This window comes from Ranitomeya variabilis, chromosome 1, assembly GCF_051348905.1.
Source record: "Ranitomeya variabilis isolate aRanVar5 chromosome 1, aRanVar5.hap1, whole genome shotgun sequence".
In the NCBI taxonomy this organism is placed as follows: Eukaryota; Metazoa; Chordata; class Amphibia; order Anura; family Dendrobatidae; genus Ranitomeya; species Ranitomeya variabilis.
In genome coordinates this window covers 997,291,832-997,305,480 of record NC_135232.1, presented here as the reverse complement: position 1 = coordinate 997,305,480, position 13,649 = coordinate 997,291,832, and the positions used below count along the sequence as shown (strand labels likewise).

At 42.7% G+C, this 13,649-nt stretch overlaps 1 protein-coding gene across 1 annotated transcript in view; it reads left to right on the top strand.

Annotated features, from left to right (window-relative positions):
- The window catches only part of MFAP3L (microfibril associated protein 3 like), a 57,198-nt gene extending 53,294 nt beyond the window's left edge, over positions 1 to 3,904 (top strand). Inside the window, exon 3 of the mRNA XM_077279499.1 lies at positions 124 to 3,904. Within this exon, the coding sequence (XP_077135614.1) occupies positions 124 to 956 (833 nt within the window). The 3' untranslated portion in view covers positions 957 to 3,904. The remainder of the gene's footprint in view (positions 1 to 123) is intronic.
- Positions 3,905 to 13,649: the final 9,745 nt, after the last annotated feature.

The window sequence follows — 13,649 nt, the reverse complement described above, 5'->3', positions numbered from 1 at the left end:
CAATTTACTTACAAATCCTGTATAAAGCCATTGATTGATTTCTCTGTCATAGAAGAGACAACACTTATTCAGTTTCACTCATTATGTATTTACTAAGTTCAAATATGTTTATCTTTATTTCAGATGGAAAACTGTGGATTCTTGATAGCGGACTATTAAACATCACTAGTGTGACATTTGAAGATCGAGGAAAGTACACGTGTGTCGCCACCAACTCCCATGGCACTGTGAATAATACAGTAACGCTGCGGGTGATTTTTACCTCTGGGGATATGGGCATCTACTACATGATAGTCTGTCTGGTTGCTTTTACTATTGTGATGGTGTTGAACATAACACGACTGTGCATGATGAGCAGCCACCTGAAGAAGACTGAGAAAGCCATTAATGATTTCTTTAGGACAGAAGGGCCAGAAAAATTGCAAAAAGCTTTTGAGATTGCAAAGAGAATACCTATTATCACTTCAGCAAAGACCCTCGAGCTCGCCAAAGTTACGCAGTTTAAAACCATGGAATTTGCTCGCTATATTGAGGAACTGGCCAGAAGCGTGCCCTTGCCTCCACTTATCATGAATTGCAGGACCATAATGGAAGAGATCATGGAAGTGGTCGGTTTGGAGGAACAAGGGCATGCATTCATAAGACACGCAGCTGTTGGCCAAGAACTTTGTGACGTGGACGAGGTGTTCACTATTCCTAATGCTTTACAACGGAGTGATTCTCCTACAGCGGATTCAGATGCCTCCTCTCTCCATGAAAATCCTCAGCAAATTGCGATTACTGTCTCTGTACATCCGCTGGCAAAGAGACAGTGTCTAGATACAGACTCTCAGGACAGCGTGCAGTCATGTGTGAAAGAAGACACTGCATCGAAAAGCTGTACAGACTCTTCCGAACCAAGTGCCCCTCCAGCTGATCACACTACTGCATGCGTAATATACGAAAGCCATGTCTAGCTAGGAATTCTATGCATATCACTTATAGACACGCAGAGCACCTTATAGACCAGATGTAAAGAATTATTGCCTTACTAGAAGAAACCATGTCATCCCATTATCCCAAATCCCTTTCTGGTGAAATTCGCCGATTTTGCTCACTGAGTAGAGCTGTATGGGACTTGATTCTGTTGATACCACTGGATTTTCACTCCCACATTTATAGCATAGCCTCATCTACAACATAGCCGAACCTGTTACAGTAGAATCTAATATATAGACTATGTATTTATTATATTACTGTTCATTTATGTGTTTAATTCTCGACATCTCTGCCAATTGAACGGTGTCATGGTACAATTGTGCGTATTCTTTCAGATTGAAATCGCTTTACTAAGGTAGAAGGTAGAAAACGAGGGAACATAAGTGTGCTTGATGGTATCTCACCTTCGACTAGTATCAGAACTAGCCATGGATATGTGTTCCTGATGCATTAGAAAGCCCATGGGCCTCGTCACTCGACAATCTTGATTGCTGCTCTGTCTTAAAGTGTAGATCAATATACTGTGTCCTTCAAAACAGATTAAGGCTTAAAAAGGGTCAGGTTAAGTGATCGTATTTTTGCCAAAAACCAAGTGAGCTCTTTTCTCTATTGGCTGAAATCCTGTAATAAGGAAACACTGTGAGCTGAGCTCATGTAAGAGGTAGAAAATACCGAAGACCAGGGATTACATAGTTCCTTCCTAATTTAATCTACAATACTGTGAGAGTTAGTGAATCTATTTCTCAACACGCCCTGGAAAGTGTGCCGAGCTGGCCAGCTACAGACCGGTTTGCTGTCAGACAGGATCTGCCATCTTTATTTATAGAGAGCGACTTGTTCAGCGGCCAAAAGCTCTTTATATACAGGAACTTCTTTTTCTTTTCTGGGGACACAGTTCTGCTTTGTTTTTTTTCCTTACATAAATTTCACCCTGCTTTTTGCCATACAATTGAAGCATATGTGTTGTGTGGTTTTGTTTTTTACTAAAGCCCATGCCTTGTACTTGTGTTTTTATTTATTTATTTTTAAATGCCACAAAAAGTACCACTCTGGTACAGTACACTTTTTGGTTGTATCAAAAACAGTATCCAGACCTATACCTTTTTTTTACAGTAGGTGTCAATGGTAATAAAATCCAGTGAGATTAGAATCCCGTTGTAGCAGTATTTTTTTTTTTTTTTTGCTGTAAGCATGCTTCAACTATATATCAAAACTCTGGTGTGAACCTAGCCTAGGCATTAGACTTTATAGCATAGCCTTTAAAAATGAACATTGGGCTTTTTAAATCTACCCATACTATACTAAACATGTAGAAAAGAATGAAGTTCGATGCTCACATCTCACAAAACAATTTAAAGTTGCTTTTACTGATTTCATCATCTTTCTGCCGGTACTATAGGTGCAGGAACTTGATTTCTCTGACTTCTCAAGATGCATTGCAGCCGCCATTGTCCAATACCTGTGCGCACTGAACTGAGAGCCCTCTCTGTTATGCCTTTATACCTTTTGACAAACAAGAGCAGAAGTATAGTGAGAAAGACCTGCCCCTTCTTTTTTTATTTAGTGTCACTGCACCTAAAGGCAGTGGACTTCAAGTTAGAAATATGAGGAGTTGGTATTTTGGAGGAATTTTTCAGGTTAAAAACATTTAGTTTAGTTAATTTTCATTCTTATTAGTTATTATTGTTTGCCATTAGAGGAGTTTAAGTGTATTGAAATGACAGTGACATGGCACAATATTTTGGATATGTTGATTTATTTTTTTACTGTGCTGGCTCTAGTATTGGCACAGCAATGGCGGCATCATTATATAGGCACTTGGGCTTGGAAAGCAAAATTGTCTCAAAGTTATAACTCGGGTTTGTTTTAAAATTGTGATGCTCGGATATAAATGGTGGCTTTTATGACTGAGACTCCTAAATCACTAAAGCTGTTCTATATTACACTGGGAATTGCAGCTATGGCCAATTTCAGACATCCATGTTTCAGACCATGACACAGACAATTCATTTGTCTGCTGACCTGATCTCAACAGCCTCCTAGGCAAATAAAGAGGCACTGACTTCAGGCCAGGAGACCCACCGCAGGTCTAGAAATCATGGTCCTTACACAAATCCTGAAAAATGGACCTGTGAATGCAGCCTAACCAAGCTGAATTCCCTTTTTTTAACAAAGGTCCTGTCTTTCTGATCGGATAGGCCCCCATTTTTCCTTTCAAACAGACCTTTAATACAATGGAGTCAATGCTGTAGTTTAGCACTAGATTCCGTAGACCTGGAGGGTATGTAATCTTAGACCACCTAAGCTATGTGTCCTAGGAAAATTGCCCAGACAAGAAGTTTCTACTATAGAAGACTATCATTCTATTAGTGTGATTGTCTCCACACTTGTATCTCAGCTCAGCTGTCCAAGAAGGCGCAAATTCCTAATGGTTAATAGAGATGAAGTTACGGGTGGCTCAATCCAAAGTCCATGTTGGCAATTATTCTCTATATAAAGGTTTGCCCGTAAAGATGATTCACTAAATGATTTTTTTTTTTGTGAAAGGATTTTAAGCCAATGTTAACATGTAGCTGCACAAAAGTTTCTAAAGAAATTCCAGGTTAACAATCTCATGGCAGGCCATGCTTTTTTTTATACTTTTTCATAAACAGACACTTTTCCCGGGATGTTGGTCATCTCTGTACGTACCAATGCCCCACTCTCGCACACAACTGCTTTTGTAACTGACAGAATGGCGCTGCCATTATTCTTCTGTGCCTGCAGACACCTTGTATTTTGGCTGACCAGATTGCCACGACTTCTGTGCAGTGACAGACATGGTATTATGTATTTGTGGAACCTTGTTCTTTTCATTGTCTCAAAACAACCTATAAAAGCTGTACAACAGTCTACAAATCGGCCCACAATAAAGAAGCAGCTGTAATACGTCTCTAGTTTCTTTTATTCCAAAACTCCTTCAGATTAATCGGTTCAAGTTTGAAATAATGTAACTTCTGTGGGGGGGAAAAAAAAAAATCTTTAAAAAATTCTGCAACGGCGTTGATCAAAAAAATGTTTGCAGGACCCTAGTTATTCTGTGGCTGCCAGATTAGAGTACTGCCAACCTTCTCTGCCAGCATTCCCATTGCCTCTTCTGATTACTAGGCCCACCTTGACGCCATGCATGCGTCTCCTCTCCACGATGGTAACGCTGCCCTGGTCCTACTCATCAGAAGAGGATGCCAGAAGGTACAAGGTTTGAAACTGTGTTCTAGCGGACACATCCTACCGACATGGCCACTGGCGCAGGATTCTGCACATCTTTTTGTTCAACTCTACTCATTATATAAGGAAATATTAGATTTTTTTCATTTAAAAATTCTTTGCACCAGAATAAATGTAGATATTGAGTAAAGCAAATTAACTCAGTTGATAATGTATATTCTATTCATCTAATGCCTCATAGACACTTATAAATAAATTGACAACTGAGCTTTTGGGCTTATGTAGACTGTCATGGAGCCAACACCAGTCCATGCATTGCAGTCTGCGATCAGACCGTGATCCATAGACGTCTGCATGAGCCCTAGCTCTTCCCTTTTATTAAAGGGTTGTTTCCATACAGTCTTGCACAGTGTCAGACTTTGATCTGATACGCCTCCAACCGGTAACAGCCAATTTTGAATTAAATACCAGTAATAACAGATGAAGAGCACAATACATTACACAAAACAAAAATAGCTTCAGAACTGATACTTAATTGCGAATACAATATTTGTCACAACAAACAGAAATGTTGGTAGGTTTCATTAATGTATCAAAGTTGTCAAAACGATCGAGAGCCGGTTTAGTCCCGGTTTTGAGAAGAGGGTTTGCTGCCTTCATCTGACTTGAATAGGGCTCACCTCGAATATCAGAAACTGTATTCCAGAATAGCTTCACTTTCACAAATTAAGAAGACCCTATATACAGCTCTGGCAAAAATCAAGAGACCACTGCAAAATGTTCAGTTTGTCTGATTTTTCTCTTTATTGGTATATTTTTGAGTAAAATGTAAATTGTTCTTTTATTCTATAAACTTCTGACAACATGTCTCCGAATTTCCAAGCAATAAATGTATTTTTTCTGAAAAGGAGAATTGGTCAAAATAAAAAAAAAAAACAGTGCTTTCAGACCTCAAATAATGCAAAGAAAACAAGTTCATAATTATTTAGTAACAACAATACTAATTTTTTAACTCAGGAAGAGTTCAGAAATCAATATTTTGTGGAATAACATGATTTGTAATCACAGCTTTCATGCGTCTTGGCATGCTTTCCACCAGTCTTTCACACTGCTTCTGGCGCAAAAATGTAAGCAGTTTTTCTTTGTGTGATGGCTTGTGACTATCCATCATCCTCTTCATTACATTCCAGAGGTTTTCAATGGGGTTCAGGTCTGGAGATTGTGCTGCCCATGACAGGGTTTTCATGTGGTGGTCTCTTACTTTTTGCCAGAGCTGTATACCTTTTTTTCACTAATTAATTCCCATAAAAGAGTATTTTAGAAGCACCATATTTGTTGTGTACATGATGAGCCATTTTTAGAACTGCATTAGTTGAGTCTTTCTAGCTTCCCGCAGGAACTGGTATCTCTACAATCTATTGCAGTGATGGGATTGTTTCACCTTCATACTCCGCAGACTATACAGCAGCTGTCCGCTAAAAATGTAGAGCTATAATTAGCACCGGAAGGGAACAAGCATCATTTGTCAGCTCCTGTTCTCGGAGCCCGTCTTTCCAATATCTTCTCGAGTACACTGGTGGCAATCTTTATAATGGAATTCAATCTCTATCTGAACAATAGCTGCATTCTACAATAGCTGAGATTACAAGCCTTTACTTGCAAGTTCTGGAAGAAAAGTAAATTGACATTAGGGCTGAAGTGCTTTCAGTTCGTCTGGGTTCTAAAACTGGTTTTGCACAAATAATTGAGGAATGGTATAACAAATATATTTTGTGTTGTGTAGTGAGCAAATTATACAAATATATTTCTTAAAATATATTCTAATGATGAATATTATTAGAGGTCCCTCCCCAGTCCAGCTGATGCCCCCACTAAACCAGTCCACCAGTCCTTCAGACCCATTCAGGAAGTAGCCAAAGGCTTTAGACTCCAAGAATATTATTAGCACTATATTAACCCCTTTACCCCCAAGGGTGGTTTGCATGTTAATGACCGGGCCAATTTTTCAATTCTGACCACTGTCCCTTTATGAGGTTATAACTCCGGAACGCGTCAATGGATCCCGGTGATTCTGACACTGTTTTCTTGTGACATATTGTACTTCATGATAGTGGTAAAATGTATTTGATATGACGTGTGTTTATTTGTGAAAAAAATGGAAATTTTGCGAAAATTTTGAAAATTTCCAACTTTGAATTTTCATGCCCTTAAATCACAGAGATATGTCACACAAAATAACATTTCCCACATGTCTACTTTACATCAGCACAATTTTGAAACACAAACTTTTTTTGTTAGGGAGTTAAGGGTTAATAGTTGACCAGCGATTTCTCATTTTTACAACACCATTATTTTTTAAGGACCACATCACATTTGAAGTGACTGAGGGGTCAATATGATAGAAAATACCAAAAAGTTACACCATTCTAAAAACTGCACCCCTCAAGGTGCGCAAAACCACATTCAAGAATAGAGGTGTTGTGTGTGTGTGTGTGTGTGTGTGTGTGTGTGTGTGTGTGTATATAGAGGTGAGAGGTGCTGTACAGGGGCGGAACTACCGCCGGTTCAACCGGTGCAGCCGCACTGGGGCCCGGAGGTGGAGGGGGGCCCTTGCAGGCCGGGGCGTACAGGGCCCCGGCTTTCTGCTGCTGCAGTAGATCGGTGCAGGCCCTGCACTGTATTAGCAGTGTACAAGTGCCGGCCGGCATCCCCTATTGCAGACACAGTAGGCTGTATGTCTGCTGATCTGACGTCACCTGCGCGCCTGTTTCACTCTGCCGGAGAGGAGAGATGAAGTCAAGTTAGCAGAGAGCCAGGAGTCGGGGCAGGAGGTATGTGACGGGCTTCATCTGATTCCTGCTTTCTTATCTGCTTTCTGTAGAGGTTCTATCTGTACTGTGAGATTTATTGCACCACCTTAAGTTTACATACAGATAAGGTCCCGACTCCAGCATCACCCGATCTGCATGTAAGCTGAAGCTGCAGCAATAAGTCACAGTGATCCTCACCCTGCACTGTGTGACCCTGAGCCCAGCCATCCAGGACATCCCGCATTATATATCCGATATAATAATGTGAGTTCCTGCAGCCTGGTCAGTGCTCAGTGCATATAACACTATATATGTGCACATAGTACAGTATAGTGGTGGCGAACCTACAGTACAGTGGTGGCGAACCTATGGCACGGGTGCCAGAGGGGGCACGCGTGCCATCTCCTCAAAACTAGCTCCGCCATCACTTTTATCAGCCCGCTTGTAATCTCCCAGACCCTCATCACTAGCACCACGGCCACTCTGCTCCTAAGGGTAAGTAAGGTTCCACGTTCCAGATTGCCGACGCTTTGGACGGAGCGGAAAACTCACTCCGCCCAAAGCGCCGCCCCCTTCTATACGCCTGGTGATTCCAGATGTGTTCATTGCACACATCCGGTATCTCTGCACCCCATTCATAGGGCCCTGTGATTTACCTTGCGGCAACGGAGCGTCGCCACAAGGTAAACAGACATGATGAGTTCTAAAATGACATGCCGCATGTCTGGAAATGCAGGGCCGCCGGATGCGTGTTCGCACGCATAGTGGAGACGGGATTTCATAAAATCCCCTCCACTATGTTGTAATATCTGGACGCTGCGGATTGAATGCTGCGGTTGTACGCAGCGTTCAAACCGCAGCTAATCCGGATGTAATCCGGACAGTGGACACGCACCCCAACTCTCCCATCAGGCCGCACGCCATTCCATCAGTCTGCGCTCTTGCCGAGGACGGGGATGGCGCGCGATCTGAGGAGAGTGGCGGCGGCACTATTGCCGAGATGGTGGGCATGCCCACAGGTAGGACTGATATATGAAGAGACTAGATCACTGTTGGAACGGACAGAGGTGAGTATTTTTTTTAATGCAAGGCCATTACACAGTATGGAGCAGTTTATGGGGCCATTATACTGTTTGTAGCATCATGTGGGGCCATTATACGGTATGCAGCATCATGTGGGGCCATTATACGGTATGCATCATCATGTGAGGCCATTATAAAGTATGCATCATCATGTGGGGCCATTATACTGTATGCATAATCATGTGGGGCCATTATACTATATGCATCATCATGTGGGGCCATTATACAGTATTGAGCATCATCATGTGGGGCCATTATGCAGTATGGAGCATCATATGTGGCCATTATACAGTAGGCACCATCATGTGTGGCTATTATACAGTATGGAGCATCATGTATGGCCTTTACACAGTAGGCAGCATCATATATGGTCATTATACAGTAGGCACCATAATGTGGGGCAATTATACAGTATGGAGCACTATGTGAGGCCCATTTCACTGTATGGAGGAATATGTGAATTTAGTTTGACATCCCTGGCTTAAAGGGTTATTCTCACCATGATAAAGGGTTACAATTGCAAAGAGGTTGTAAGAAACAAACAACTTGGCAATTTTACTTTGGAATAAAAATCCTCTTCATTCTCAAGAACAGACCTCCACTGCAATCGGTGGTTAGTATCTTTGGCTTGGAGTGCAGTGCTTACAAGCTCTTTGCTATAGACGCTATAGCGTGCTAATGTAGGAGATTTTCTAATCTAAAACCACAGTATTCCGGTTAAATTGCACTTTGCGATAAATAAGTGGATTTTAGATTGCAGTTTGGGCACTCGGTCTCTAAAAGGTTCGCCATCAGTGGTATAGTACATAACAACCAGTACACAGATTAGTATATGGCTCATATATAACAGACCTGGGCAATATGTGGAAATCGGACCGGGCAATCTGTGATAACAAAACACCTGGAAACACTGGTCCGCAGGTTGCAATATACAGCTGACCTGCATCCAGATGTCATCGGGGACTCTGTGAGGGCTCCTGCTCTATATAGGGGGCTCTGTGAGGGCACAAATTGTATATAGGGAGAGCTGTGTGGGGGCTCTCCCTGTAGTACGTCTTTTACATGATACTGTTATATGGAATAATGCAGTCTACTACACGATTCTACTTTTATTTGTAGTATACTATCAGATACCAGACATATAATGTAATATAATATACAGTATAGGTACATGGTCAGGCTCTGCCGTTTCCCACAGTAATCACCTAACCAAGAGGATGCACTTTGCACACTTGCTGTCATGTGCCAACTAGAGAGTCTGCAGTGTTCTATTCACTGACAGCGAACACTAGTTGTCACCTGACTGCAAGTCTGACTGCGCTAGAACCAGCAGAACCAAATCTTAACCTTTGATAATGAGGGCAATCTGGTTTGTTGTTCGGAGCCAGATTGCTCTCATCATAAGCAGCATGCTGGGCAGAGAGGGGGGCCCAGACACATTTCTTGCACAGGGGCCCAAAGCTGTCAGTGTCCGCCACTGGTGCTGTATGTGTGTTGTGTGTGTGTGTATATATAGAGGTGAGAGGTGTTGTGTGTGTGTGTGTGTGTGTGTGTATATATAGAGGTGCTGTATGTGTGGTGTGTGTATATATAGAGGTGAGAGGTGCTGTGTGTGTGTGTTGTGCATGTGTGTGTTGTGTGTGCATGCGTGCATGTGTAGCGCTGCGGTTGAATGAGCAGAGAGGCAAATGGTTTTGTGTGTGTGTGTACGGGGAGTAGGGGCGAGGGCAATGATGGGGCTGACAGGGAGAGGGCAATAATTGGGATGGATGGGGAGGAGGAAATGATGGATGTGGTGGAATGGGCAATGATGGGGGTGGGGGGAGGAAATGATGGAGGTGGAAATTGGAATGGGCAATGATGGTGGTGGGGGGAGAATGCAATGATGGGGGAGGAGGAAATCAAGGAGGTGGAAAGGGCAATAATGAGGGGGGGAAGAAATGATGGAGGTGGTAGAATGGACAAGGATGGTGGTGGTGGAAAGCACACTGATGATATTGGAGGGGAGAAAATGATGGAGGTGGTGGAATGGGCAAGTATGGTGATGGCGGTGGAAAGGACAATGATGATGGGGATAGTGGGGGAAGAGAAAATGATGGATGTGGTGGAAAAGGCAAAGGAGGAAATGATGGAGGTGGTGGAATGAGCAATGATGGGAGTGCTGGGGAAAGAGGAAATGATGGAGGTTGTGGAATGGAAAATTATGGGGTGGTGGGGGAGAAAGCAATGATAGTGGTGGTGGAGAAGGCAAAGATGGATTTGGTGAAGAGAGCAATGATGGGGTGGGGTAGAGGAAAATAATGGGCATATATGAGGAAACAGTACAGGAGAATGGGGGCATGTATGAGGAAACAGTATGGGGGAATAGGGGGCATGTATGAGGAAACAGTACTGGGGAATGGGGGGCACATCTGAGGAAACAGTATGGGGATGGGTGCAGACAGTATGAAGAGCAAATGGGGGAATGTATGTGGACACAGTATGAGTAGCAATGTGAAAGATGTATGTGGACAGAGTACGGGGAGTGAGGGTGATGGGATGTGTGCAGACACAGTATGGGGAGTCAGGTGAGCAGGCAGTGTAGAAAGTGAGGGGGTAAATATATGAGTCCAAAAAAGAAAAGAATGTCCAGCTTCACCGAGTCCGTAAAAAAGAGTTTTCTTTATTCACATACTATTAAGCATGGAGGATACAGACTTCAGCACAAGCCATATGGGTTAGAATCTCACTAAGCTCCCTTAATCATTACATGAATAGAAACTGAGTAGTGGGAGCGTAGCATGGAGGGACAGTGTAAGGGCACAGCCAGGAGGGGACAGTATACCAAGGAGGGGGAGTGTGATGAGAGTACAGTATAAATACTGAGCCCTATAGGGGGACACAGTATGAGAGGACAGTGTGAAGAGGGGGCGGGTATGGAAAGGAGAGGTCAGTGTGTAGAGCATGTATCATAAGAGGGACAGTGTGGGGGTCATATTTTGTGCAGACAATATAGTGAGGGGCAATTTTTATTCAGGAGCATTATATTCACACTTATATCTTTAAGGGTATCGTGTGGAGATTTTCTGCAAAAAAACGGAGAAGATGGAAGTCTGCAGAGATGAGCTGTGGATGACAAAACTCATCATGGGGTCTGGACAAGATGAAGAAAAGAAGGAGAACGGCTCCAGAGACGACGTCATCTATAAGGTACCTGGATGTAAATGTTATTTGTGATACTAACTAACTTATGTTTTATTTATGTTAGGAGCATTAAAGGGGATGTCCAGGTTTGTAATGAGTCTGCAGTCATTCTTTGTGACTGCAGACTTCTGACTTCTCAGAGTGCGCACTGCACGCTGTCAGGAATTAGTCGTGCTGGCGATTTACATACATGCTGTCACGTGCCGACTAGACATGTGTGGCCTCACTCAATGAAAATGAACTGAGCGAGGCCAGGCACGTCTAGTCGGAATGTGGTCAGAAGTATACAAATCGCATGCTTGTGCTAACATGACTGTCCACCGGCAAGGGAGAATCCTAAAAGTGTGCAGTGCATTAGTTGTGAGAATTCAGTAGCCTGCGATGTCAGGATTCAGCTCTGCAGGTTCCAGTAGTCGTCACATGGACACTTCACTCATATGTGATTTTCATACTTGTGGTCCTGTGACACCGAGCTTCTCTTCTGCTTCTCTCAGTTTTTCACTGAAAATTGAAAGCATTAGGGAGAGGAGCTCGTGGGTACATGACTAAGTGTGCAAATCGCATATGTCCTGGGGGGAGGGGGGGCGCCAAAATGAATTCTTTCCTCGGGTGCCAGAAACCCTAGATACGCCTGTGCTTTGATCATTAGTAGAACTGAGAGCATGGTATGGGGGTAGACAGATGAGAGTGATGCGTTTATATTGTACACTGTAGAAGATGGGCAACCAGTGCAATGAATGGCACAGATTGGAGTCGTCTTTGTAGGAGCTGAACAGACATTTGAGGCTGTCTGCTGTATTCAAGATCGATTGGAGAAAGGAGACTTTAGTAAGAGGGAAACAAAGTGGTGAGTTTCAGTTTTGCCAGATCAGAATGAATAAAAGTGACTTTACAGGAAAGATCTATATCTTGGTACCATGTTAGCCAGTAGATAGAAAATTATTTAGGATTGAGAGTCCTCACTGGTTGATACCTTTTAATGGCTAACTGAAAAGATAGTAACAAATTGCAAGCTCTCCAGACTATGCAGGTCCCTTCATCAGGCATAGACTAATAAATATTCTGAAAAAAAAAAAAAACACATTTATGCACAATACAGCCCAGAAACTATGGCATTTTTTCTGGCATTAAAATTTCTAGAAAGAAAATTGAATATAAGATAATAGCCACTCTACCTCATAACTGTGAACAGTTCTTTTAAGTGTCTATACAGGGTGGGTACACATTTTATGGGCTGAAGCTAGTGATTGGCTGCAGATATCACACGAGTTACACAGGTTTTGACATCAGGGGCCAATGTAAACAGAAGCAACAGGGACATGGCGCTAGAACAGCCAGTAGCTAAAAGAGGGAGCACAATTTAGTTCATTATTTTACATTTATTGCTCCATCTGTGCAATATTTTTATTTATTTATTTTTCTTCGTAACCCTTCTCTTTTAAATTTTTAATCCAATTTTTTTCAAGGTGATGATAAAAAAAAAACAGCAGTCCTGACATTCACAATATAGGATATATTACCTGTTTAATTGTATCATAAGAATCTGTGGTTGTGGCGATATTAAATGAGTATTTTTTATTTTTTTTATTGTCCTGCCATAATAAAGGATGGCAAAAGGGTTATTTGTTTCCTTTTGCTTTTCTTTTTTTTTTTTTTTTGACACAACCCGCTTGTAACCCATATCAAAGTTTTTTTTAAAGGGAACCTGTCACCCCCAAAATCGAAAGTGAGCTGAGCCCACCGGCATCAGGGGCTTATCTACAGCATTCTGTAATGCTGTAAATAAGCCACTGATGTAACTTGACAGATGAGAAAAAGAGATTAGATTATACTCACCCAGGGGCGTTCCCGCTGCGGTCCGGTCCGATGGGTGTCGTGGTCCGGTCCGGGGCCTCCCATCTTCTTCTTATGATGACGTCCTCTTCTTGTCTTCACGCTCCAGTGCAGGCGTACTTTTTCTGCCCTGTTGAGCGCAGAGCAAAGTACTGCAGTGCGCAGGCTCCGGGAAAGGTCAGAAAGGCCCGGCGCCTGCGCACTGCAGTACTTTGCCCTCAAGAGGGCAGACAAAGTACGCCTGCGCAGGAGCCGCAGCGTGAAGACAAGAAGAGGACGTCATCATAGGAAGATGGGAGGCCCCGGACCGGACCGCGACACCCATCGGACCGCCCCTGGGTGAGTATAATCTAACCTCTTTTTCTCATCTTTCAGGTTACATTGGAGGCTTATCTACAGCATTCCAGAATGCTGTAGATAAGCCCCTGATGCCAGTGGGGTTAGCTCACCTTCGATTTGGGGGTGACAGGTTCCCTTTAAATATGTTTTGAACTTTTAATGGAATTATAAACCTCTAATTTGTTATTTTCTAAAGCTGCTTATGATACTTTTCTT